The sequence below is a fragment of the Cottoperca gobio genome, chromosome 5, assembly GCF_900634415.1.
Source record: "Cottoperca gobio chromosome 5, fCotGob3.1, whole genome shotgun sequence".
Classification (NCBI taxonomy): domain Eukaryota; kingdom Metazoa; phylum Chordata; class Actinopteri; order Perciformes; family Bovichtidae; genus Cottoperca; species Cottoperca gobio.
In genome coordinates this window covers 30,370,056-30,394,320 of record NC_041359.1, presented here as the reverse complement: position 1 = coordinate 30,394,320, position 24,265 = coordinate 30,370,056, and the positions used below count along the sequence as shown (strand labels likewise).

The 24,265-nt window shown below is 44.6% G+C and overlaps 1 protein-coding gene across 2 annotated transcripts in view; it reads right to left on the bottom strand.

Moving 5' to 3' along the window:
- Positions 1–24,265, bottom strand: part of LOC115008819 (metabotropic glutamate receptor 7-like) — a 172,038-nt gene that overhangs the window by 74,382 nt on the left and 73,391 nt on the right. For both annotated transcript variants that reach the window (XM_029432663.1, XM_029432662.1), the window contains exon 4: positions 11,936–12,073. In XM_029432663.1, the coding sequence (XP_029288523.1) occupies positions 11,936–12,073 (138 nt within the window). The remainder of the gene's footprint in view (positions 1–11,935; positions 12,074–24,265) is intronic.

Genomic DNA, 24,265 nt, shown 5'->3' with positions numbered 1-24,265 from the left:
ATATGTACATATATATATATATGTATATATATATATATATATATACATACGTACATATATACGTGTATATATATATACGTGTATATATATATACGTATATATGTACGTATATATATATATATATATATATAAATATATATAAACGTATATATATATATATATACGTATATATATATACGTATATATATATATACACGTATATATATATAAACGTATATATATATACATATATATATATATGTATATATATATATATATATATATATATATATATATATATATACTGAGTGAACGGCTCTTTAACAAAGTGTGTGAAATGTATTTTATGCTGTTTCCATAATGTGGTTTTATTTTAATTACATGTACATAAAAACATGTAAAAGCTTTAAAGGGACAATAGGTGAGAATTATTTGTGTTATTATCATTTTCATAGTCTGTATTGTAATTATAGTATTCTGCAATGTCCCAATCAAATCAAATCAATCTAATTAAAGTCACATCCGGAATCTTGTCATCATCTTTGATCAAACCTTCTTCTTCCACCAACACACCAAACATCTCACCAGACGGCCTTCTTCCATCTCAAAATCATCGCCTGTCTCCGTCCATCCCTCTCCTCCACAGCTGCAGAAACCCTCATCCATGTCTTCATCACCTCCCGTCTGGACTCCTGTAATAGCCTCCTCTATAGTTCACCCGCAAAACTCATCAATAAACTCCAACACATCCAGAACTCTCACCCCCTCCCAGACCCGTGACCACATCCCCCCGTCCTCTACAAGCTCCACTGGCTCCCCCAGAGAATCCAGTACAAGATCCTCCTCATGACCTACAAGGCCTCCATAACCTGCCCCCTCCTACCTGACTGACCTCCTCCACAGACACACTCCCCCACGCAGCCTCCACTCTGCTGCTGCTAACCTCCTGTCCCCCCCCATCCAGACCAAGCTCAGATCCTGGGGGGATAAAGCCTTCTCCATCGCTGCTCCACCCTCTGGAACGCTCCACCTCAAACCCTCAGAGACTCCTCCTCACTCTCCACCTTCACTTCTCTTAAGACTCACCTGTTCAACACGACCTTCAACCTGTGACCGTCTCTTCTGCTCATCCTCACTTTGTTTCTCTCGTTTGTTCGTCTGTATATTTATCTGTCACTCACTCTGTCCAGCGGCTTTGAGTTACAAGAAAAGCGCTACAGAAGTCTAATGTATTATTATTATTATTATTACTAACTAAATATAAAGAGAGCAGCAAATGTGTTTTGTCACGTAGCTACTAAAGAAACGTCCAGAACAATGAACGCTGCAGCTTCCTCAGAAGAGTTGCATCTGCACCAACGCCACAACTGCAGCTGGAACTTCTCACATGAATTATTCCACAAAAAACTAGTTTTATATTTGAAATGTTGAATATGATACGCTCACACAAAGCTGATGTATGATGGGGACTTCACTCTGCAGCAGACAGGAAGTGCAGGTCCCCGGATCACATCCTGTATTATACCTGATACGGATGAAAGAGCTCAGAGTTAAATATAAAACCATGTCGAGGCGTTTCTGTTTGACTACTACAAACTAAAGCAAAGCTGTGATTTGTTTACTGTATGAAGCATATTATGTCAGAATAAATGACATAATATTAGTTGGTTTCTGCGTAAATACCTCACACGTCAGTGTTTAACACAATACATCTGTAACACAAAACTGCCATTAAGATAAAGGTTATTATGTAAACTAGAATACCTGCCTCTCAGTAGTTTATCTCCAGTGAAGGTTTGAATCTACATTTGTACGATATGTTATCATCTTACACCTGTGTAAAACTGTGGTCACAGTGACCTTTGACCCCAATACTTTAGTGACTTCTTCCTTGAGTCCATGTTGACGTTTGTGCCAAAACTGAAGAAATTCTGTCAAGATGTTCCTGAGATATCACGTCCACAAGAATACCAACGTACGGACCAGAACACAAGGTGAAGAGGGTCTGTAGGGGTCAAAGGTCAGCCGCTAAGGAAGCAGCGCACTGTGGGGTCAAAGGTCAGCCGCTAGAGAAGGAGCGGTCTGTGGGGTCAAAGGTCAGCCGCTAGGGATGGAGCGGACTTTGAGCAGATGGGTGCAGACTAAACTCTGGTGAATCATGTATTTTACAAATCACACGGCGTCCGTAGAATAAATCATCATATAGGAAAATATAATTACATTACAGGAGCAACATAAAGAGTGAGACTGATGTCTGCCCCCTGCTCTATACAAAGCCCGCCCCAGCCCGCCCCAGCCCCCCCCAGCGGTGGTATGAGCTGTCGGACTGTCACATGATGGACACGAGGCCGATGTGCGGCCGCAGACTCAGCGCACTAGAACATCACATGATCAGGTGCGTTGGTCCTGCTGGTTCTGTGCAGCTGCGACAACACAGGAGATACTGATGAATACAAACCAGGTGTGTGGAGTGAGATCTGCACACACACACACACACGCACACACACACACACCTGCAGACACAAAGCACAGAGGGGCTGTCACACTTACAAGAAGGTGCAAATCCCAAACTAATAAATCGCAGATGGACATGACTCCATGTTCACAGAGCTGCTGACGTGGAGCAGGGACTCACAGATCCCTTCAGCTCAACACCGTCCATCACATGTTGACTTCATGCTCTTCTCTCAGGCTGCTGGGAAACAGGAAGTCATAAGTCTCTCTGGTCGACACTCAATAATGCAGCGCGGTCAGCGAGCCGGGCTGAGAGCGTGGAGCTGCACCACTAATGAACCTGATCCAGGAGGACTGTACATCATAGCACACGTCGGAATAAGTGTCCAAACACAAGCGTCAACATCGCCCAAGAGGCACAAACACACAAAAGAAAAGAGTGTGAAAAGAGCAAACCAAGTGGCCAAAGCTGAGAGAAAGATGTCTTTGCACCAAAGATAATGTCGCCTTCAGCTCGCCTTGAGGCAGGCAAAGTCTGCAACCTGTTGCAACAAGTCCCTTATTGATGCTCGGGACTCCCACACTGAATACAATGTATATATGCAATTACAATACATACATCTTATAAACATGTCTGTACAAGTAATACGTACTTTAAATAAACATGTATTTCCTGAACCCTTATGTGTTTACATTTACATTATATGGGTGGGGGCTGGCTGGCTCAGAGCTGTTCAGGTATGGGCGGAGTCCGCCAGAAGATTTCAATTATTTTGAAATCCCAATGTTGACAGGTATGCTGTACATCTGACATTCTCTTCTTCCTTATTCACCTGTGGGTCTCACTGCAAGTCTGAGTCATAATACTGATAAGTGACATTTAAATATATTCAAACAAATGAACGTTCAGGAATGTATCGCAACATTTAATAATAATAATAAAGTGTATTTAAAAAGCGCCTTTCAAAGCTAAAAGCATTCTCAATCATTCTCAGGTGACCACAGAGACTCCAGGTCCTCTGCACTGGTTCTCCACGTTGGGAACATTGAAATAATCGTTTTGGTTCCACTTGTGTTACAAGAGGATTATTTCTCCGTCTATGTCCTGAGAGATACCACAAAGGTCCTGAGAGATACCACAAAGGTCATGAGAGATACCACAAAGGTCATGAGAGATACCACAAAGGTCCTGATAGATACCACAAAGGTCCGGAGAGATACCACAAAGGTCCTGAAAGATACCACAAAGGTCCTGAGAGGTCCTGAGAGATACCACAAAGGTCATGAGAGATACAACAAAGGTCATGAGAGGTCCTGAGAGATACCAAAAAGGTCATGAGAGATACCACAAAGGTCATGAGAGATACCACAAAGGTCCTGAGAGATACCACAAAGGTCCTGAGAGATACCACAAAGGTCCTGAGAGATACCACAAAGGTCCTGAAAGATACCACAAAGGTCCTGAGAGATACCACAAAGGTCCTGAAAGATACCACAAAGGTCCTGAGAGATACCACAAAGGTCCTGAGAGGTCCTGAGAGATACCACAAAGGTCATGAGAGATACCACAAAGGTCCTGAGAGATACCACAAAGGTCCTGAGAGATACCACAAAGGTCCTGAGAGATACCACAAAGGTCCTGAAAGATACCACAAAGGTCCTGAGAGATACCACAAAGGTCCTGAGAGATACCACAAAGGTCCTGAGAGGTCCTGAGAGATACCACAAAGGTCCTGAGAGATACCACAAAGGTCATGAAAGATACCACAAAGGTCCTGAGAGATACCACAAAGGTCCTGAGAGATACCACAAAGGTCCTGAGAGATACCACAAAGGTCCTGAGAGATACCACAAAGGTCATGAAAGATACCACAGAGGTCCTGAGAGATACCACAAAGGTCCTTGAAAGATACCACAAAGGTCATGAGAGATACCACAAAGGTCATGAGAGATACCACAAAGGTCCTGATAGATACCACAAAGGTCCGGAGAGATACCACAAAGGTCATGAGAGATACCACAAAGGTCATGAGAGATACCACAAAGGTCCTGATAGATACCACAAAGGTCCGGAGAGATACCACAAAGGTCCTGAAAGATACCACAAAGGTCCTGAGAGGTCCTGAGAGATACCACAAAGGTCATGAGAGATACAACAAAGGTCATGAGAGGTCCTGAGAGATACCAAAAAGGTCATGAGAGATACCACAAAGGTCATGAGAGATACCACAAAGGTCCTGAGAGATACCACAAAGGTCCTGAGAGATACCACAAAGGTCCTGAGAGATACCACAAAGGTCCTGAAAGATACCACAAAGGTCCTGAGAGATACCACAAAGGTCCTGAAAGATACCACAAAGGTCCTGAGAGATACCACAAAGGTCCTGAGAGGTCCTGAGAGATACCACAAAGGTCATGAGAGATACCACAAAGGTCCTGAGAGATACCACAAAGGTCCTGAGAGATACCACAAAGGTCCTGAGAGGTCCTGAGAGATACCACAAAGGTCCTGAGAGATACCACAAAGGTCATGAAAGATACCACAAAGGTCCTTAGAGATACCACAAAGATCCTGAAAGATACCACAAAGGTCATGAAAGATACCACAGAGGTCCTGAGAGATACCACAAAGGTCCTGAGAGATACCACAAAGGTCCTGAGAGGTCCTGAGAGATACCACAAAGGTCCTGAGAGATACCACAAAGGTCCATCTTTCATACCACAAAGGTCATGAAAGATACCACAGAGGTCCTGAAAGATACCACAAAGGTCATGAGAGATACCACAAAGGTCATGAGAGATACCACAAAGGTCCTGAGAGATACCACCACAAAGGTCCTGAGAGATACCACAAAGGTCCTGAAAGATACCACAAAGGTCCTGAGAGATACCACAAAGGTCCTGAAAGATACCACAAAGGTCCTGAGAGATACCACAAAGGTCCTGAGGGATACCACAAAGGTCATGAGCAATACCACAAAGGTCAAGAGAGATACCACAAAGGTCCTGAAAGATACCACAAAGGTCCTGAGAGATACCACACAGGTCCTGAGAGATACCACAAAGGTCCTGAATGATACCACAAAGGTCCAGAGAGATACCACAAAGGTCCTCAGAGATACCACAAAGGTCATGAGAGATACCACAAAGGTCCTGAAAGATACCACAAAGGTCCTGAGAGATACTACAAAGGTCCTGAAAGATACCACAAAGGTCCTGAAAGATACCACAAAGGTCATGAGAGATACCACAAAGGTCCTGAGAGATACCACAAAGGTCATGAGAGATACCACAAAGGTCATGAGAGATATCACAAAGGTCCTGAGAGATATCACAAAGGTCCTGAGGGATACCACAAAGGTCATGAGCAATACCACAAAGGTCAAGAGAGATACCACAAAGGTCCTGAAAGATACCACAAAGGTCCTGAGAGATACCACACAGGTCCTGAGAGATACCACAAAGGTCCTGAATGATACCACAAAGGTCCAGAGAGATACCACAAAGGTCCTCAGAGATACCACAAAGGTCATGAGAGATACCACAAAGGTCCTGAAAGATACCACAAAGGTCCTGAGAGATACTACAAAGGTCCTGAAAGATACCACAAAGGTCCTGAAAGATACCATAAAGGTCATGAGAGATACCACAAAGGTCCTGAGAGATACCACAAAGGTCATGAGAGATACCACAAAGGTCATGAGAGATATCACAAAGGTCCTGAGAGATATCACAAAGGTCCTGAAAGATACCACAGAGGTCCTGAGATACCACAAAGGTCATGAGAGATACCACAAAGGTCATGAGAGATACCACAAAGGTCCTGAGAGATACCACCACAAAGGTCCTGAGAGATACCACAAAGGTCCTGAGAGATACCACAAAGGTCCTGAGGGATACCACAAAGGTCATGAGCAATACCACAAAGGTCAAGAGAGATACCACAAAGGTCCTGAAAGATACCACAAAGGTCCTGAAAGATACCACAAAGGTCCTGAGAGATACCACAAAGGTCCTTAGAGATACCACAAAGATCCTGAAAGATACCACAAAGGTCATGAAAGATACCACAAAGGTCCTGAAAGATACCACAAAGGTCATGAGAGATACCACAAAGGTCATGAAAGATACCACAAAGGTCCTGAGAGATACCACAAAGGTCCTGAGAGATACCACAAAAGTCCTGAAAGATACCACAAAGGTCATAAAAGATACCACAAAGGTCCTGAGAGATACCACAAAGGTCCTGAGGGATACCACAAAGGTCATGAAAGATACCCCAGAGGTTGTGAGAGATACCACAAAGGTCATGAAAGATACCCCAGAGGTCGTGAGAGATACCACAAAGGTCCTGAAAGATACCACAAAGGTCCTGAAAGATACCACAAAGGTCATGAAAGATACCACAAAGGTCCTGTGAGATACCACAAAGGTCATGAGAGATACCACAAAGGTCCTGAAAGATACCACAAAGGTCATGAAAGATACCACAGAGGTCCTGAGAGATACCACAAAGGTCCTGAGAGATACCACAAAGGTCCTGAGAGGTCCTGAGAGATACCACAAAGGTCCTGAGAGATACCACAAAGGTCCATCTTTCATACCACAAAGGTCATGAAAGATACCACAGAGGTCCTGAAAGATACCACAAAGGTCATGAGAGATACCACAAAGGTCATGAGAGATACCACAAAGGTCCTGAGAGATACCACCACAAAGGTCCTGAGAGATACCACAAAGGTCCTGAAAGATACCACAAAGGTCCTGAGAGATACCACAAAGGTCCTGAAAGATACCACAAAGGTCCTGAGAGATACCACAAAGGTCCTGAGGGATACCACAAAGGTCATGAGCAATACCACAAAGGTCATGAGAGATACCACAAAGGTCCTGAAAGATACCACAAAGGTCCTGAGAGATACCACAAAGGTCCTGAAAGATACCACAAAGGTCCTGAAAGATACCACAAAGGTCCTGAGAGGTCCTGAGAGATACCACAAAGGTCCTGAGAGATACCACAAAGGTCCATCTTTCATACCACAAAGGTCATGAAAGATACCACAGAGGTCCTGAAAGATACCACAAAGGTCATGAGAGATACCACAAAGGTCATGAGAGATACCACAAAGGTCCTGAGAGATACCACCACAAAGGTCCTGAGAGATACCACAAAGGTCCTGAAAGATACCACAAAGGTCCTGAGAGATACCACAAAGGTCCTAAAAGATACCACAAAGGTCCTGAGAGATACCACAAAGGTCCTGAGGGATACCACAAAGGTCATGAGCAATACCACAAAGGTCATGAGAGATACCACAAAGGTCCTGAAAGATACCACAAAGGTCCTGAGAGATACCACAAAGGTCCTGAAAGATACCACAAAGGTCCTGAAAGATACCACAAAAGTCCTGAAAGATACCACAAAGGTCATAAAAGATACCACAAAGGTCCTGAGAGATACCACAAAGGTCCTGAGGGATACCACAAAGGTCATGAAAGATACCCCAGAGGTTGTGAGAGATACCACAAAGGTCATGAAAGATACCCCAGAGGTCGTGAGAGATACCACAAAGGTCCTGAAAGATACCACAAAGGTCCTGAAAGATACCACAAAGGTCATGAAAGATACCACAAAGGTCCTGTGAGATACCACAAAGGTCATGAGAGATACCACAAAGGTCCTGAAAGATACCACAAAGGTCATGAAAGATACCACAGAGGTCCTGAGAGATACCACAAAGGTCCTGAGAGATACCACAAAGGTCCTGAGAGGTCCTGAGAGATACCACAAAGGTCCTGAGAGATACCACAAAGGTCCATCTTTCATACCACAAAGGTCATGAAAGATACCACAGAGGTCCTGAAAGATACCACAAAGGTCATGAGAGATACCACAAAGGTCATGAGAGATACCACAAAGGTCCTGAGAGATACCACCACAAAGGTCCTGAGAGATACCACAAAGGTCCTGAAAGATACCACAAAGGTCCTGAGAGATACCACAAAGGTCCTGAAAGATACCACAAAGGTCCTGAGAGATACCACAAAGGTCCTGAGGGATACCACAAAGGTCATGAGCAATACCACAAAGGTCATGAGAGATACCACAAAGGTCCTGAAAGATACCACAAAGGTCCTGAGAGATACCACAAAGGTCCTGAAAGATACCACAAAGGTCCTGAAAGATACCACAAAGGTCCTGAGAGGTCCTGAGAGATACCACAAAGGTCCTGAGAGATACCACAAAGGTCCATCTTTCATACCACAAAGGTCATGAAAGATACCACAGAGGTCCTGAAAGATACCACAAAGGTCATGAGAGATACCACAAAGGTCATGAGAGATACCACAAAGGTCCTGAGAGATACCACCACAAAGGTCCTGAGAGATACCACAAAGGTCCTGAAAGATACCACAAAGGTCCTGAGAGATACCACAGAGGTCCTGAGAGATACCACAAAGGTCCTAAGAGATACCACAAAGGTCCTGTGAGATACCACAAAGGTCCTGAAAGATACCACAAAGGTCCTAAGAGATACCACAAAGGTCCTGTGAGATACCACAAAGGTCCTGAATGATACCACAAAGGTCCAGAGAGATACCACAAAGGTCCTGAGAGATACCACAGAGGTCCTGAAAGATACCACAAAGGTCCTGAGAGGTCCTGAGAGATACCACAAAGGTCCTGAGAGAAACCACAGAGGTCCTGAGATATAACACAAAGGTCATCTGAGATACCACAAAGGTCCTGAGAGATACCACAAAGGTCCTGAAAGATACCACAAAGGTCCTGAGAGATACCATAAAGGTCCTGAGGGATACCACAAAGATCATTAGCAATACTACAAAGGTCATGAGAGATACCACAAAGGTCCTGAAAGATACCACAAAGGTCCTGAGAGATACCACAGAGGTCCTGAGAGATACCACAAAGGTCCTAAGAGATACCACAAAGGTCCTGAGAGATACCACAAAGGTCCTAAGAGATACCACAAAGGTCCTGAGAGATACCACAAAGGTCCATCTTTCATACCACAAAGGTCATGAAAGATACCACAGAGGTCCTGAAAGATACCACAAAGGTCATGAGAGATACCACAAAGGTCATGAGAGATACCACAAAGGTCCTGAGAGATACCACCACAAAGGTCCTGAGAGATACCACAAAGGTCCTGAAAGATACCACAAAGGTCCTGAGAGATACCACAAAGGTCCTGAAAGATACCACAAAGGTCCTGAGAGATACCACAAAGGTCCTGAGGGATACCACAAAGGTCATGAGCAATACCACAAAGGTCAAGAGAGATACCACAAAGGTCCTGAAAGATACCACAAAGGTCCTGAGAGATACCACACAGGTCCTGAAAGATACCACAAAGGTCCTGAGAGATACCACAAAGGTCCTGAAAGATACCACAAAGGTCCTGAGAGATACCACAAAGGTCCTGAGGGATACCACAAAGGTCATGAGCAATACCACAAAGGTCAAGAGAGATACCACAAAGGTCCTGTAAGATACCACAAAGGTCCTAAGAGATACCACACAGGTCCTGAGAGATACCACAAAGGTCCTGAATGATACCACAAAGGTCCAGAGAGATACCACAAAGGTCCTCAGAGATACCAAAAAGGTCATGAGAGATACCACAAAGGTCCTGAAAGATACCACAAAGGTCCAGAGAGATACCACAAAGGTCCTGAGAGATACCACAGAGGTCCTGAAAGATACCACAAAGGTCCTGAGAGGTCCTGAGAGATACCACAAAGGTCCTGAGAGAAACCACAGAGGTCCTGAGATATAACACAAAGGTCATCTGAGATACCACAAAGGTCCTGAGAGATACCACAAAGGTCCTGAAAGATACCACAATGTCCTGAAAGATACGACAAAGGTCCTGAGAGGTCCTGAGAGATACCACAAAGGTCATGAGAGATACCACAAAGGTCCTGAGAGAAACCACAGAGGTCCTGAGATATAACACAAAGGTCATGTGAGATACCATAAAGGTCCTGAGAGATGCCACAGAGGTCCTGAGAGATACCACAAAGGTCCTGAGAGATACCACAAAGGTCCTGAGAGATACCACAAAGGTCTTGAGAGATACCACAAAGGTCCTGAGAGATACCACAAAGGTCCTGAGAGATACCACAAAGGTCCTGAAAGATACCACAAAGGTCCTGAGAGATACCACAAAGGTCCTGAGGGATACCACAAAGGTCATGAGCAATACCACAAAGGTCAAGAGAGATACCACAAAGGTCCTGAAAGATACCACAAAGGTCCTGAGAGATACCACACAGGTCCTGAAAGATACCACAAAGGTCCTGAGAGATACCACAAAGGTCCTGAAAGATACCACAAAGGTCCTGAGAGATACCACAAAGGTCCTGAGGGATACCACAAAGGTCATGAGCAATACCACAAAGGTCAAGAGAGATACCACAAAGGTCCTGTAAGATACCACAAAGGTCCTAAGAGATACCACACAGGTCCTGAGAGATACCACAAAGGTCCTGAATGATACCACAAAGGTCCAGAGAGATACCACAAAGGTCCTCAGAGATACCACAAAGGTCATGAGAGATACCACAAAGGTCCTGAAAGATACCACAAAGGTCCAGAGAGATACCACAAAGGTCCTGAGAGATACCACAGAGGTCCTGAAAGATACCACAAAGGTCCTGAGAGGTCCTGAGAGATACCACAAAGGTCCTGAGAGAAACCACAGAGGTCCTGAGATATAACACAAAGGTCATCTGAGATACCACAAAGGTCCTGAGAGATACCACAAAGGTCCTGAAAGATACCACAATGTCCTGAAAGATACGACAAAGGTCCTGAGAGGTCCTGAGAGATACCACAAAGGTCATGAGAGATACCACAAAGGTCCTGAGAGAAACCACAGAGGTCCTGAGATATAACACAAAGGTCATGTGAGATACCATAAAGGTCCTGAGAGATGCCACAGAGGTCCTGAGAGATACCACAAAGGTCCTGAGAGATACCACAAAGGTCCTGAGAGATACCACAAAGGTCTTGAGAGATACCACAAAGGTCCTGAGAGATACCACAGAGGTCCTGAAAGATACCAAAAAAATGAAGGTCCTGAAAGATACCACAAAGGTCCTGAAAGATACCACAAAGGTCCTAAAAGATACCTCAAAAGTCCTGAAAGATCTCAAGGCATTATCACGGTTTGCACTTGGCGGCTGGAATCTGCAACCACAGCGCTTGATGCCAAATTCTACATACTGTTTCTTTATGTTTAGTTCTGTGAGCACAAGTGGAAACTGATCTCAGATCTTCAGTCAAAGGACAATGTGCAGAGAAGGGTTTATCCACTACACCTATGCACACGATTGTCAACATACAAAGACACACACACACACACACACACACACACACACATACACACACACACACACACACACACACACACACACACACACACACACACACACACAAACACACACACACACACACACACAAACACACACTCACCTGTGCACTTCCTGCTGCTCTCGTCTTTCTTGTAGGAGCTCATGAGTTTGCAGTTGAAGTTCTCCTCCCAGTACTCAGCGAACCACACGTTCCTCCTGTTGTTCTCCAGAGTCCGTGACGTGAAGTACGCATCGAACCCTGAAACGCGAACAAACACGAGGTCAACGAAACCAACGCGCTTCGTTCATTAGGGTCCAACAGTCAGTATGAAGCCAGCGAGCAGTCGGTACAACGACACAGATGTGTGACACATGTGGAGCAGTACGGCTCACACGTTACAACTTCTCATTGTTTTGGTTCTGAAGCCTGCATGAGATGTTTTGTGCCTTTTGCAGATGGAGCAGTGATGTGTCATTAAAACAGAGACACACTTACAGTCTAGAGCAGGGGTGGCCAACCCGTGGCTCTCGAGCTGCGTGCGGCATTTTGCTCAGTTTCATGCGGCTCTTCAGTTCATATCAAATTGTATTTGTGTGAAGGCTACGTCTGTGTATGTGTGGTGTCAGTATGAGAGCATGACAGTGCATCTAATTTTGATGTGGCCCAAGAGCCAATCACAAAAATGCCTGCGATGCAGTGAACCAATCACCTTCGAGGGGGGAAAAACCTATCGTTGAGTAAACACTATCTGACCATCTGAGTTCGATCCTTAAATGGCAGGAAGAAATGCACAGCTCAGAGAAAATATGAAGATTAGAGTGGGAGAGTTCATATTCATATAAAAATGCTGCCTGACCTAGTGCAAAGTGTGTTTGCGTTTGTTAACAAACTGAAACTGTTTAAGAAGGGACAATCAAAAGGGAGAATTAACGCATTTTCCCTCTCTGCTAAAAGCAAGCGGACAAGCCACCGGTGCCACCCTGAAAAAGCAAACAGCCCAATATGCAACATTGGTTGAAACCCTGCACGAAAACTTTGCGACCCGGTTCCATGATCTACAGCTGAAAAGGTCACAGATTACGTTCCTCGTCGACCCTTTTAATGCTGAGACGGACTGTTTGAAAGCCCCGCTAGTCACGGACGAGGCGGTGGCCCAGTTGGAGATGATCGAACTTTCTGAGGAAGACCGACTGAAACCTGTTCTGAGGGAAGGGACCCTTGAGTTCTGGAAAACTGTGCGAATTGAAAAATATCCCAATGTCAAACGGGCTACACTCAAGCTACCATCAATTGGGTCAACACACGTCTGTGTTTTCTACCCTGAAACACGTGCAATCAAAGTATCGATCTGTTCTGACTGACACACATGTGAAAGAATTGCTTTGAGTGACCACAACGGAATACAAGCCAGATTTGAGGAGGATTGTTCAACGCAAGGAATGTCAGAAGTCCCACTAATTTAAAGAAGCAACATGCAGAGGAAGATAAAACACTTTTTCACATTTCTTTTACTGAGAGTTTGTGTGTGAGAGTGCACACAATGTTCATTGTTGATAATAACTGGCCTCTGAATACTGGTAGGAGAGGTTTCATTACATTTATGTCAATATTATGGTGTGTATATGTGTGTGTGTGTGTGTGTGTGTGTGAAGTTTTAGATTTAAATTTGTGTCTGTGTTTCACAGGGTGGGAGCACAGAGAAAGGCTGAGAACATAAGCGAATGAGAGGGGGGGGTGCGCATCTGTGACTGTGTGTATGATGTGGCTCTTTGCGGTAACATAGTAACATTTTTGGCTCTTAACCTCTGACTGGTTGGCCACCACTGGTCTAGAGAGATAACGAGCAGAAGCGATTGAGTAAAAGTGTAAAACAAAGCGTTTCGAGGCCGAAGAGGAGAGAAGAGAAGCTCACATCCCCAGAAATAACTCCCAACACATAACCTCTGCACAAAGAGCTCCGAGACGTAGAAGGTGATGTGTAGGTTTATAATCACTTCAGTAGATTATCGGGAACTATGACGATGAACAGACTTCAAAATGGGTTAAAACATGGAATCAACAAAAACTAATTATAAAATACAATATCAAAATCAATATATAACTATCATATCATGTGAAATATATACATATTAATATAAATATGTATTTATAAATATATATAAATATTTCTCTATATACAGTATATCTCAAAAGTGAGTACACCCTTTAGATTTTTGCAAATATTCTGTTATATCCTTTCAGGGGATAACATTATCCTACTGAAACTTTGATATAACTTAAAGTAGTCAGTGTGCTGCTTGAATAACAGTATAGATTTATTGTCCTTTGAAAATTACTCAGTACACAGCTGTTAATGTCTAAACAGCTGGCAACAAAAGTGAGTACACCCCATAGTGAACATGTCCTAATTGTGCCCAATGATGTTGTTTTCCCGCCCTGGTGTCATGTGACTCGTTAGTGTTACAAGGATTCAGGTGTAAATGATAAGCAGGGCTGTTAAATTTGGTGTTTTGGGCACAATTCTCTCTGAATGCTGGACAACATGGCACCTCATGGCAAGGAACTCTCTGAGCGGCTGAAAAAAAGGATTATTGCGCTTCACAAAGATGGTCTTGGCTATAAGAAGATTGCCAACACCATGAAAATGAGTTGCAGCACAGTGGCTAAGATCATACAGCGGTTTTCCAGGACAGGTTCCACTCGGAACAGGCCTCGCCAGGGTCGACCAAAGAAGTTGAGTCCACGTGCTCAGCGTCATATCCAGAGGTTGGTTTCCAAAAATAGACGTGTGAGTGCTTCCAGCATTGCTGCAGAGGTTGCAGAAGTGGGATGTCAGCCTGTCAGTGCCCAGACCATACGCCGCACACTGCATCAAATCGGTTTGTATGGCCGTCGCCCCAGACAGAAGCCCCTTCTGAAACCGATGCATAAGAAAGCCCGCAAACAGTTTGCTGAAGACAATGAATCCAAGAACATGAGTTACTGGAACCATGTCCTGTGGTCTGATGAGACCAAAATAAACCTGTTTGGGTCAGATGGTGTCCGGCGTGTGTGGCGGCACCCTGGTGAGGAGTACCAAGACAAATGTGTTTTGCCTACAGTCAAGCATGGTGGTGGCAGCATCATGGTCTGGGGCTGCATGAGTGCTGCCGGCACTGGGGAGCTGCATTTCATTGAGGGACACATGAATTCCAATATATACTGTGACATCCTGCAGCAGAGCATGATCCCCTCTCTTCGGAAACTGGGCCGTAGGGCAGTTTTCCAACATGATAATGACCCTAAACACACCTCCAAGATGACAACGGCCTTGCTGAAGAAGCTGAAGGTTAAGGTGATGGACTGGCCAAGTATGTCTCCAGACCTAAACCCAATTGAGCACATGTGGGGCATCCTCAAGAGGAAGGTGGAGGAGTGCAAGGTGTCCAACATCCGTGCGCTCCGTGATGTCGTCGTGGAGGAGTGGAAGAAGATTCCAGAAGCAACCTGTGCAGCTCTGGTGAATTCCATGCCCAGGAGGGTTAAAGCAGTGCTAGATAACAATGGTGGTCACACAAAATATTGACACTTTGGGCACAATTAGGACATGTTCACTATGGGGTGTACTCACTTTTGTTGCCAGCTGTTTAGACATTAACAGCTGTGTACTGAGTAATTTTCAAAGGACAATAAATCTATACTGTTATTCAAGCAGCACACTGACTACTTTAAGTTATATCAAAGTTTCAGTAGGATAATGTTATCCCCTGAAAGGATATAACAGAATATTTGCAAAAATCTAAAGGGTGTACTCACTTTTGAGATATACTGTATTTCTATATATATAAATATATATAAATATTTATATACATATGTATTTATAAATATATATTTTATATATGTATATATTTATAAATATATTTATCTATATATTTATATTTATAGAAATATTTATAGAAATATGTATTTATAAATATATAAATATAATATAAATATATATTTTATAAATATATATTTTATAAATATATATACAAACTATATATAAAATCAAATTTGGAACTAGAATGAACATTTAAAGAAGTAAAATACACAACACAACAATAGTTAATAGATGATGCAACAGATCAGTTTGATGTGGACCTGCTCTGTGATGATATTCTGTGTTCGCAGCTCAGATCCTCACTGAGGTCCGGACAGGAGAAGTGTACTTCCTCATGTCTCATCCTCGCTGTAAGTATTGTCTTTAAGACAGACGTGTCTCTGTCCCTGATGCTGCAGAGACGTCCTTCACACCCTCTCATCATCATGTCACTGATTTATACATTTTAATAACTTCTGACGGGATGAAATGAGGATCTTGACCTCTATAAGTTTCTGTGAGAGGAACTCCAAGTCAGCAGACTGGAGGACACCCGGTGGGGGGGGTCATGAAGATGATGAAGAAGACGAGCTGATAGAGATGCCATGTTTCCTCTGGATGACAGACCCAGTGTGTTACAAAGAGCAGCAGTTCTTTAAACTGCATATTTAATAGATTTGATTATGGAAAATGGATTTAGTGTTTTCAGCTCGTCCGTCTGAAGGTGCCGCACACAAATCATCTTCACTTTGTGACATTGTGATTATGCATTTATGCTGGAAACATTGAAGTGCAACAACATCGAGCGTCCAGCTATTACCTGACACACACACACACACACACACACACACACACACTCTGCTCTGCATCTGTCACACATCAATCACTGAAATCACACACTTCTCACGTGAGAAATCCCGGCGTGCGATAGGCAGTGTGGATGCAGAAACCAGGGCAGCCATGATGCGTGTCTCTCCTGAGATGCTCTGAATGACACGTCTGTGCGGCCGGAGGGACAGCTGTGCTGCTCACGTCTGTTTCAGAACTTCTCTCCATGAATAATGAACGTAAACGTCAGCTGTTACTTCACACACACACGTATATATATATGACCTCAGAAGGGCACATAACAACACTGATTCAATGATGTAACGTCATCACAACTTCTTCTCTCCTCCAAGAACAAATCAACAGTGTGAGACTGAAGGGCAGATTCCTCCTGCGGCTTCTCCTCGCAGCTTAGAGACGACATCACAGACGTCCTTGTAATTACTCTTTGGGAAGCAGCATCAACAGTACGCAGAGCGTACATTTGAAAAAGTGGGGATTCAACAATAATTGCATCTGCGTGTAAGCTGAAGGGCGAACGCTGTGTTTGATCTTAATTTATATGAATCCCTGATGGGACCTACTTTATGGAGCATAAAGCGACTCGTCTCCGGGTCTGAGGAGCTGCGGCGCCGCTGCAGAGAATAACAAGAAGACACTTGTTTGAGAAACTGTTTTAATAACGAGCTGGCTTCCTGCATTTGGTAAGTTATTCCAACTTATTAAAATGAATGCACATTTGTGTGTTTGCAAGGTGCACAACCTTTATCATTATTATCATTATGTGCACCCCCCCCCCATATATATATTAATTACATATTAATATCATCCAGTGGGATATTACGTGATATGACCGTGTTGTTTGTCTCTCTCCAGCTCCCGACGTGTCTTCAGCTTACAAACACACAACATCCATCCATCGTCTGCCTCTTATCCGGGTCGGGTCGCGGGGGCAGCAGCTCCAGTAAGAACCCCAAACTTCCCTTCTCCGGGCCACATCCTCCAGCTCTGGGGGATCCCGAGGCGTTCCCAGTGAGGAGATATAATCTCTCCACATCTATACGACATCTATATCTACAGATATCACATTTATATCCTTATTGTGAACTCTGTGGGCCGCACTACCTGTGCAGTGGAAGAAGCTCTCATATCTGCAGAGACACACGATGCTCTTATTGTTCCCGAAGACTCATCATCTCTTTCCTCACAGAACTGCAGATCAGCTGTGTGTCGTCCATCAGCTGATTGTCGTACATCAGCTGACTGTCGTCCATCAACTGTATGTCGTCCATCAGCTGACTGTCGTCCATCAGCTGTGTGTCGTCCATCAGCTGTCTGTCCTCCATCAGCTGTCTGTCCTCCATCAGCTGACTGTCATCCATGAGCTGTTTGTCGTCCATCAGCTGACTGTCGTCCATCAGCTGTGTGTCGTCCATCAGCTGACTGTCGTCCATCAGCTGTGTGTCGTCCATCAGCTGTGTGTCTTCCTTCAGCTGTGTGTCGTCCATCAGCTGTCTGTCGTCCATCAGCTGACTGTCGTCCATCAGCTGACTGTCGTCCATGAGCTGTGTGTCGTCCATCGGCTGTGTGTCCTCCATCAGCTGACTGTCGTCCATGAGCTGTGTGTCGTCCATCGGCTGTGTGTCCTCCATCAGCTGTCTGTCGTCCATCAGCTGACTGTCGTCCATCAGCTGTCTGTCGTCCATCATCTGTCTGTCGTCCATCAGCTGTCTGTCGTCCATCAGCTGACTGTCGTCCATCAGCTGACTGTCGTCCATGAGCTGTGTGTCGTCCATCGGCTGTGTGTCCTCCATCAGCTGACTGTCGTCCATGAGCTGTGTGTCGTCCATCGGCTGTGTGTCCTCCATCAGCTGTCTGTCGTCCATCAGCTGTGTGTCCTCCATCAGCTGTCTGTCGTCCATCATCTGTCTGTCGTCCATCAGCTGACTGTCGTCCATCAGCTGACTGTCGTCCATGAGCTGTGTGTCGTCCATTGGCTGTGTGTCCTCCATCAGCTGTCTGTCGTCCATCAGCTGTGTGTCCTCCATCAGCTGTCTGTCGTCCATCATCTGTCTGTCGTCCATCAGCTGACTGTCGTCCATCAGCTGTCTGTCGTCCATCAGCTGTGTGTCCTCCATCAGCTGTCTGTCATCCATCATCTGTCTGTCGTCCATCAGCTATCTGTCGTCCATCAGCTGTGTGTCGTCCATCAGCTGTGCGTCCTCCATCAGCTGTCTGTCGTCCATCAGCTGACTGTCGTCCATCAGCTGTCTGTCGTCCATCAGCTGTGCGTCCTCGATCAGCTGTCTGTCGTCCATCATCTGTCTGTCGTCCATCAGCTATCTGTCGTCCATCAGCTGACTGTCGTCCATCAGCTGTGTGTCGTCCATCAGCTGTGTGTCCTCCATCGGCTGACTGTCGTCCATCAGCTGTCTGTCGTCCATCAGCTGACTGTCGTCCATCAGCTGTGTGTCGTCCATCGGCTGTGTGTCCTCCATCGGCTGTGTGTCCTCCATCAGCTGTCTGTCGTCCATCAGCTGTGTGTCCTCCATCAGCTGTCTGTCGTCCATCAGCTTTGTGTCCTCCATCAGCTGTCTGTCGTCCATCAGCTGTGTGTCGTCTATCAGCTGACTGTCGTCCATCAACTGACTGTCGTCCATCAGCTGACTGTCATCCATGAGCTGACTGTCGTCCATGAGCTGTGTGTCGTTCATCGGCTGTGTGTCGTCCGTCGGCTGACTGTCGTCCATCAGCTGTGTGTCGTCCATCAGCTGTCTGTCGTCCATCAGCTGACTGTCGTCCATCAGCTGTCTGTTGTCCATCAGCTGATTGTCGTCCATCAGCTGACTGTCGTCCATCAGCTGTGTGTCCTCCATCAGCTGTCTGTCGTCCATCAGCTGTGTGTCGTCCATCAGCTGACGATTGTGTCTCTCACGTGTGTCTCACATGTCTCTCACGTGTCTCTCACGTGTCTCTCATGGTATCATGACACAGCACTTTAAAGCTTCATGAAACAAAGTGAACACAATGTGAAGCTGCGGCTCGTCACTGATGCTTCTCACTCTGGATTCAATTGTTCTGGTGTCCACGTGTCCAGGAGCAGCACTGGATGTGGAGACATGTGGAGACAACTCAAAGTGTCTTCACCTTAATATTAAATAACGATGAACACGTTTCATTACAACACAACATGTTGATATTTCATGTGAAGCACAGAGGACGGACGTCCAGAGAGCCGTGCTGACGCCACCTGGTGACTTCTGACACTTGCTCACTTGCTCCTCTGCTTGACATAAAGCACTTACAGTGCTTCAGACCCTGAAAGGCAAAGTGTAGCTTCACACAGATGAGAAGACCATGTGAGGTCATTCCCGGACAGCCGCGGCATTCGGCGAGCGTTCGGCGTCCGAGAATAGTTTGTGACGTGTGTGCAGTGATCACTCCCACCTGCAGGGCGCTGTTCAACCACTTCAATGTCATCATAACTGTGTGTGTGTGTGTGTGTGTGTGTGAGTGAGTGTGGATTCCAAACACAATTTTATCGAGCAGGTTGTTGTTCTCTAGTAGACGCAGTTTGTTGATTTCTGTTTATGTCACAAACATATAAATAAACAGATTTAATGTTCGAAAAGTTTTGCTTCATTCTGCAGATTATTTCATAAACACTAATTGTTTTTAAATAAATTAACATTTAGATTTGATTTTGTTTTGTAATACTGTTTAAGTCTTTATGTATCTATATATTAAATGTATTATTAATATTATTAATCCTTGATCCTGATATCTTACACATCTCAGATACATTCTGGGGACATGAACACATCTCAGAATAATTAAGGGGATATGGACACATCTCAGAGACATTCTGGGGACATGAAAACATCTCACACACATTTTTGGGACATGGACACATCTCAGATACATTCTGGGGACATTAACACATCTCAGACCCATTCTGGGGACATGTACACATCTGAGAAACATTCTGGGGACATGGACACATCTCAGATACATTCTGGAGACATGGACACAGCTCAGAGACATTCTGGGGACATGGACACATCTCAGAAACATTCGGGGGACATGAACACATCTTAGAAACATTATAGGGACATGGACACATCTCAGACACATTCTGAGGAAAATAAACACATCTCAGAGACATTCTGGGGACATGTACACATTTCAGATATATTAAGGGGACATGGACACATATCAGAGACATTATGGGGACATGAACACATCTCATAAATATTCTGGGGACATGTACACATCTCAGAAACATTGTGGGGACATGCACACATCTCAGAGACTTGGACACATCTCAGAGACATTCTAGGGACATGCACACATCTCAGAGAGATTCTGGGGACATGAAAACATCTCAGAAACATAATGGGGTCATGAACACATGTCAGACACATTCTTGGGACGTGGACACATCTCAGACACATTCTTGGGACATTAACACATCTGAGAAACATTGTGGGGACATGGACACATCTCAGAAACATTCTGGGGACATGCAAACATCTTATACACATTCTGGGGATATGGACACATCTTACATACATTCTGGAGACATGTACACATTTCAGACACATTCTGGGCACATGCACACATCTCAGAGACACAGACACATCTCAGAGACATTCTAGGACCATGCACACAATTCAAAGACATTCTGGGGACATGGACACATCTCAGACACATTCTGAGGAAAATGGACACATCTCAGAGACATTCTGGGGACATGTACACATTTCAGATACATTAAGGGGACATGGACACATATCAGAGACATTCTGGGGACATGAACACATCTCATAAATATTCTGGGGACATGTACACATTTCAGATACATTAAGGGGACATGGACACATATCAGAGACATTCTGGGGATATGCACAGGTCTCAGAGACATTCTAGGGACATGAACACATCTCAGACACATTCTGGGGACATGCACACATCTCAAACATTCTGGGGACATGAACACATCTCACACACATTTTGGGGACATAAACACATCTAAGAGACATTCTGGGGACATGGACACATGTCAGAAACATTCTGGGGACATGGACACATCTCAGACACATTATTTGGACATGGACACATCTCAAATATATTCTGGGGCTATGGACACATCTCAGACACATTCTGGGGACATGCACACATCTCAGATACATTCTGGGGACATGGACACATCTCAGACACATTCTTGGGACATGGACACATCTCAGATACATTCTGGGGACATTTACACATCTCAGACACATTCTGGGGACATGCACACATCTCAAAAACATTCTGGGGACATGGTCACATCTCACACACATTCTTGGGACATGGACACATCTCAGATAAATTCTGGGGACATTAATACATCTCAGACACAATATGGGGAAACGAACACATGTCAGATACATTAAGGGGACATGCACACATCTCAGACACATTCTGGGGACATGGACACATCTCAGACACATTCTTGGGACATGGACACATCTCAGATACATTCTGGGGACATTTACACATCTCAGACACATTCTGGGGACATGCACACATCTCAGACACATTCTGGGGACATGGACACATCTCAGATACATTCTGGAGACATGGACACAGCTCAGAGACATTCTGGGGACATGGACACATCTCAGAAACATTCGGGGGACATGAACACATCTTAGAAACATTATAGGGACATGGACACATCAAAGACACATTCTGAGGAAATTGGACACATCTCAGAGACATTCTGGGTACATGAACACATCTCAGATACATTAAGGGGACATGGACACATATCAGAGACATTCTGGGGACATGAACACATCTCATAAATATTCTGGGGACATGTTCACACCTCAGACACATTCTGGGGACATGCACACATCTCAGAGACTTGGACACATCTCAGAGACATTCTAGGGACATGAACACATCTCAGACACATTCTTGGGACATGCACACATCTCAGAAATATTCTGGGGACATTAACACATCTCAGACACATTCTGGGGACATGAATACATCTCAGAGAAATTCTGGGGACATGGACACATCTCAGACACATTCTTTGGACATGGACACATCTCAGATATATTCTGGAACATTAACACATCTCAGATACATTCCGGGGACATGCACAGATCTCAGAAACATTCTGGGGACAGTGACTCATCTCAGACACATTCTTGTGACATGGACGCATCTCAGATACATTCTGGGGACATGGTCACATCTCACACACATTCTTGGGACATGGACACATCTCAGATACATTCTGGGGACATTAACACATCCGAGACACATTCTGGGGATATGGACACATCGCAGAGACATTCTGGGGACATGAACACATCTCAGAAACATTCTGGGGACATGCACACATCTCAGACACATTCTGGGGCTATGGACACATCTCAAATACATTCTAGAGACATGGACACATCTCAGAGACATTCTGGGGACATGGTCACATCTCACACACATTCTGGGGACATGTACAAATCTCAGACACATTCTGGGGAAATGAACACATGTCCGACACATTTTGGGGAGATGGACACATTTCAGACACATTCATGGGACATGGACACATCTCAGATACATTCTGGGGAAATCAACACATCTCAGACACATTTTGGGGACATTAACACATCTCAGAGACATTCTGTGGACAGGCACACATCTCAGACACATATCAGAGACATTCTGGGGATATGCACAGGTCTCAGAGACATTCTAGGGACATGAACACATCTCAGACACATTCTGGGGACATGCACACATCTCAAGCACATTCTTGGGACATGGACACATCTCAGATACATTCTGTGGACATTAACACATCTCAGACCCATTCTGGGGCCATGTACACATCTGAGAAACATTCTGGGGACATGGACACATCTCAGATACATTCTGGAGACATAGACACAGCTCAGAGACATTCTGGGGACATGGACACATCTCAGAAACATTCGGAGGACATGAACACATCTTAGAAACATTTTAGGGACATGGACACATCTCAGACACATTCTGAGGAAATTGGACACATCTCAGAGACATTCTGGGGACATTAACACATCTCAGATACATTAAGGGGACATGGACACATATCAGAGACATTCTGGGGACATGAACACATCTCATAAATATTCTGGGGACATGTTCACACCTCAGACACATTCTGGGGACATGCACACATCTCAGAGACTTGGACACATCTCAGAGACATTTTAGGGACATGAACACATCTCAGACACATTCTTGGGACATGCACACATCTCAGAAACATTCTGGGGACATTAACACATCTCAGACACATTCTGGGGACATGAATACATCTCAGAGAAATTCTGGGGACATGGACACATCTCAGACACATTCTTTGGACATGGACACATCTCAGATATATTCTGGAACATTAACACATCTCAGATACATTCCGGGGACATGCACAGATTTCAGAAACATTCTGGGGACAGTGACTCATCTCAGACACATTCTTGTGACATGGACGCATCTCAGATACATTCTGGGGACATGGTCACATCTCACACACATTCTTGGGACATGGACACATCTCAGATACATTCTGGGGACATTAACACATCCGAGACACATTCTGGGGACCTGGACACATCTCAGAGACATTCTGGGGACATGAACACATCTCAGACACATTCTGGGGCTATGGACACATCTCAAATACATTCTAGAGACATGGACATATCTCAGAGACATTCTGGGGACATGGTCACATCTCA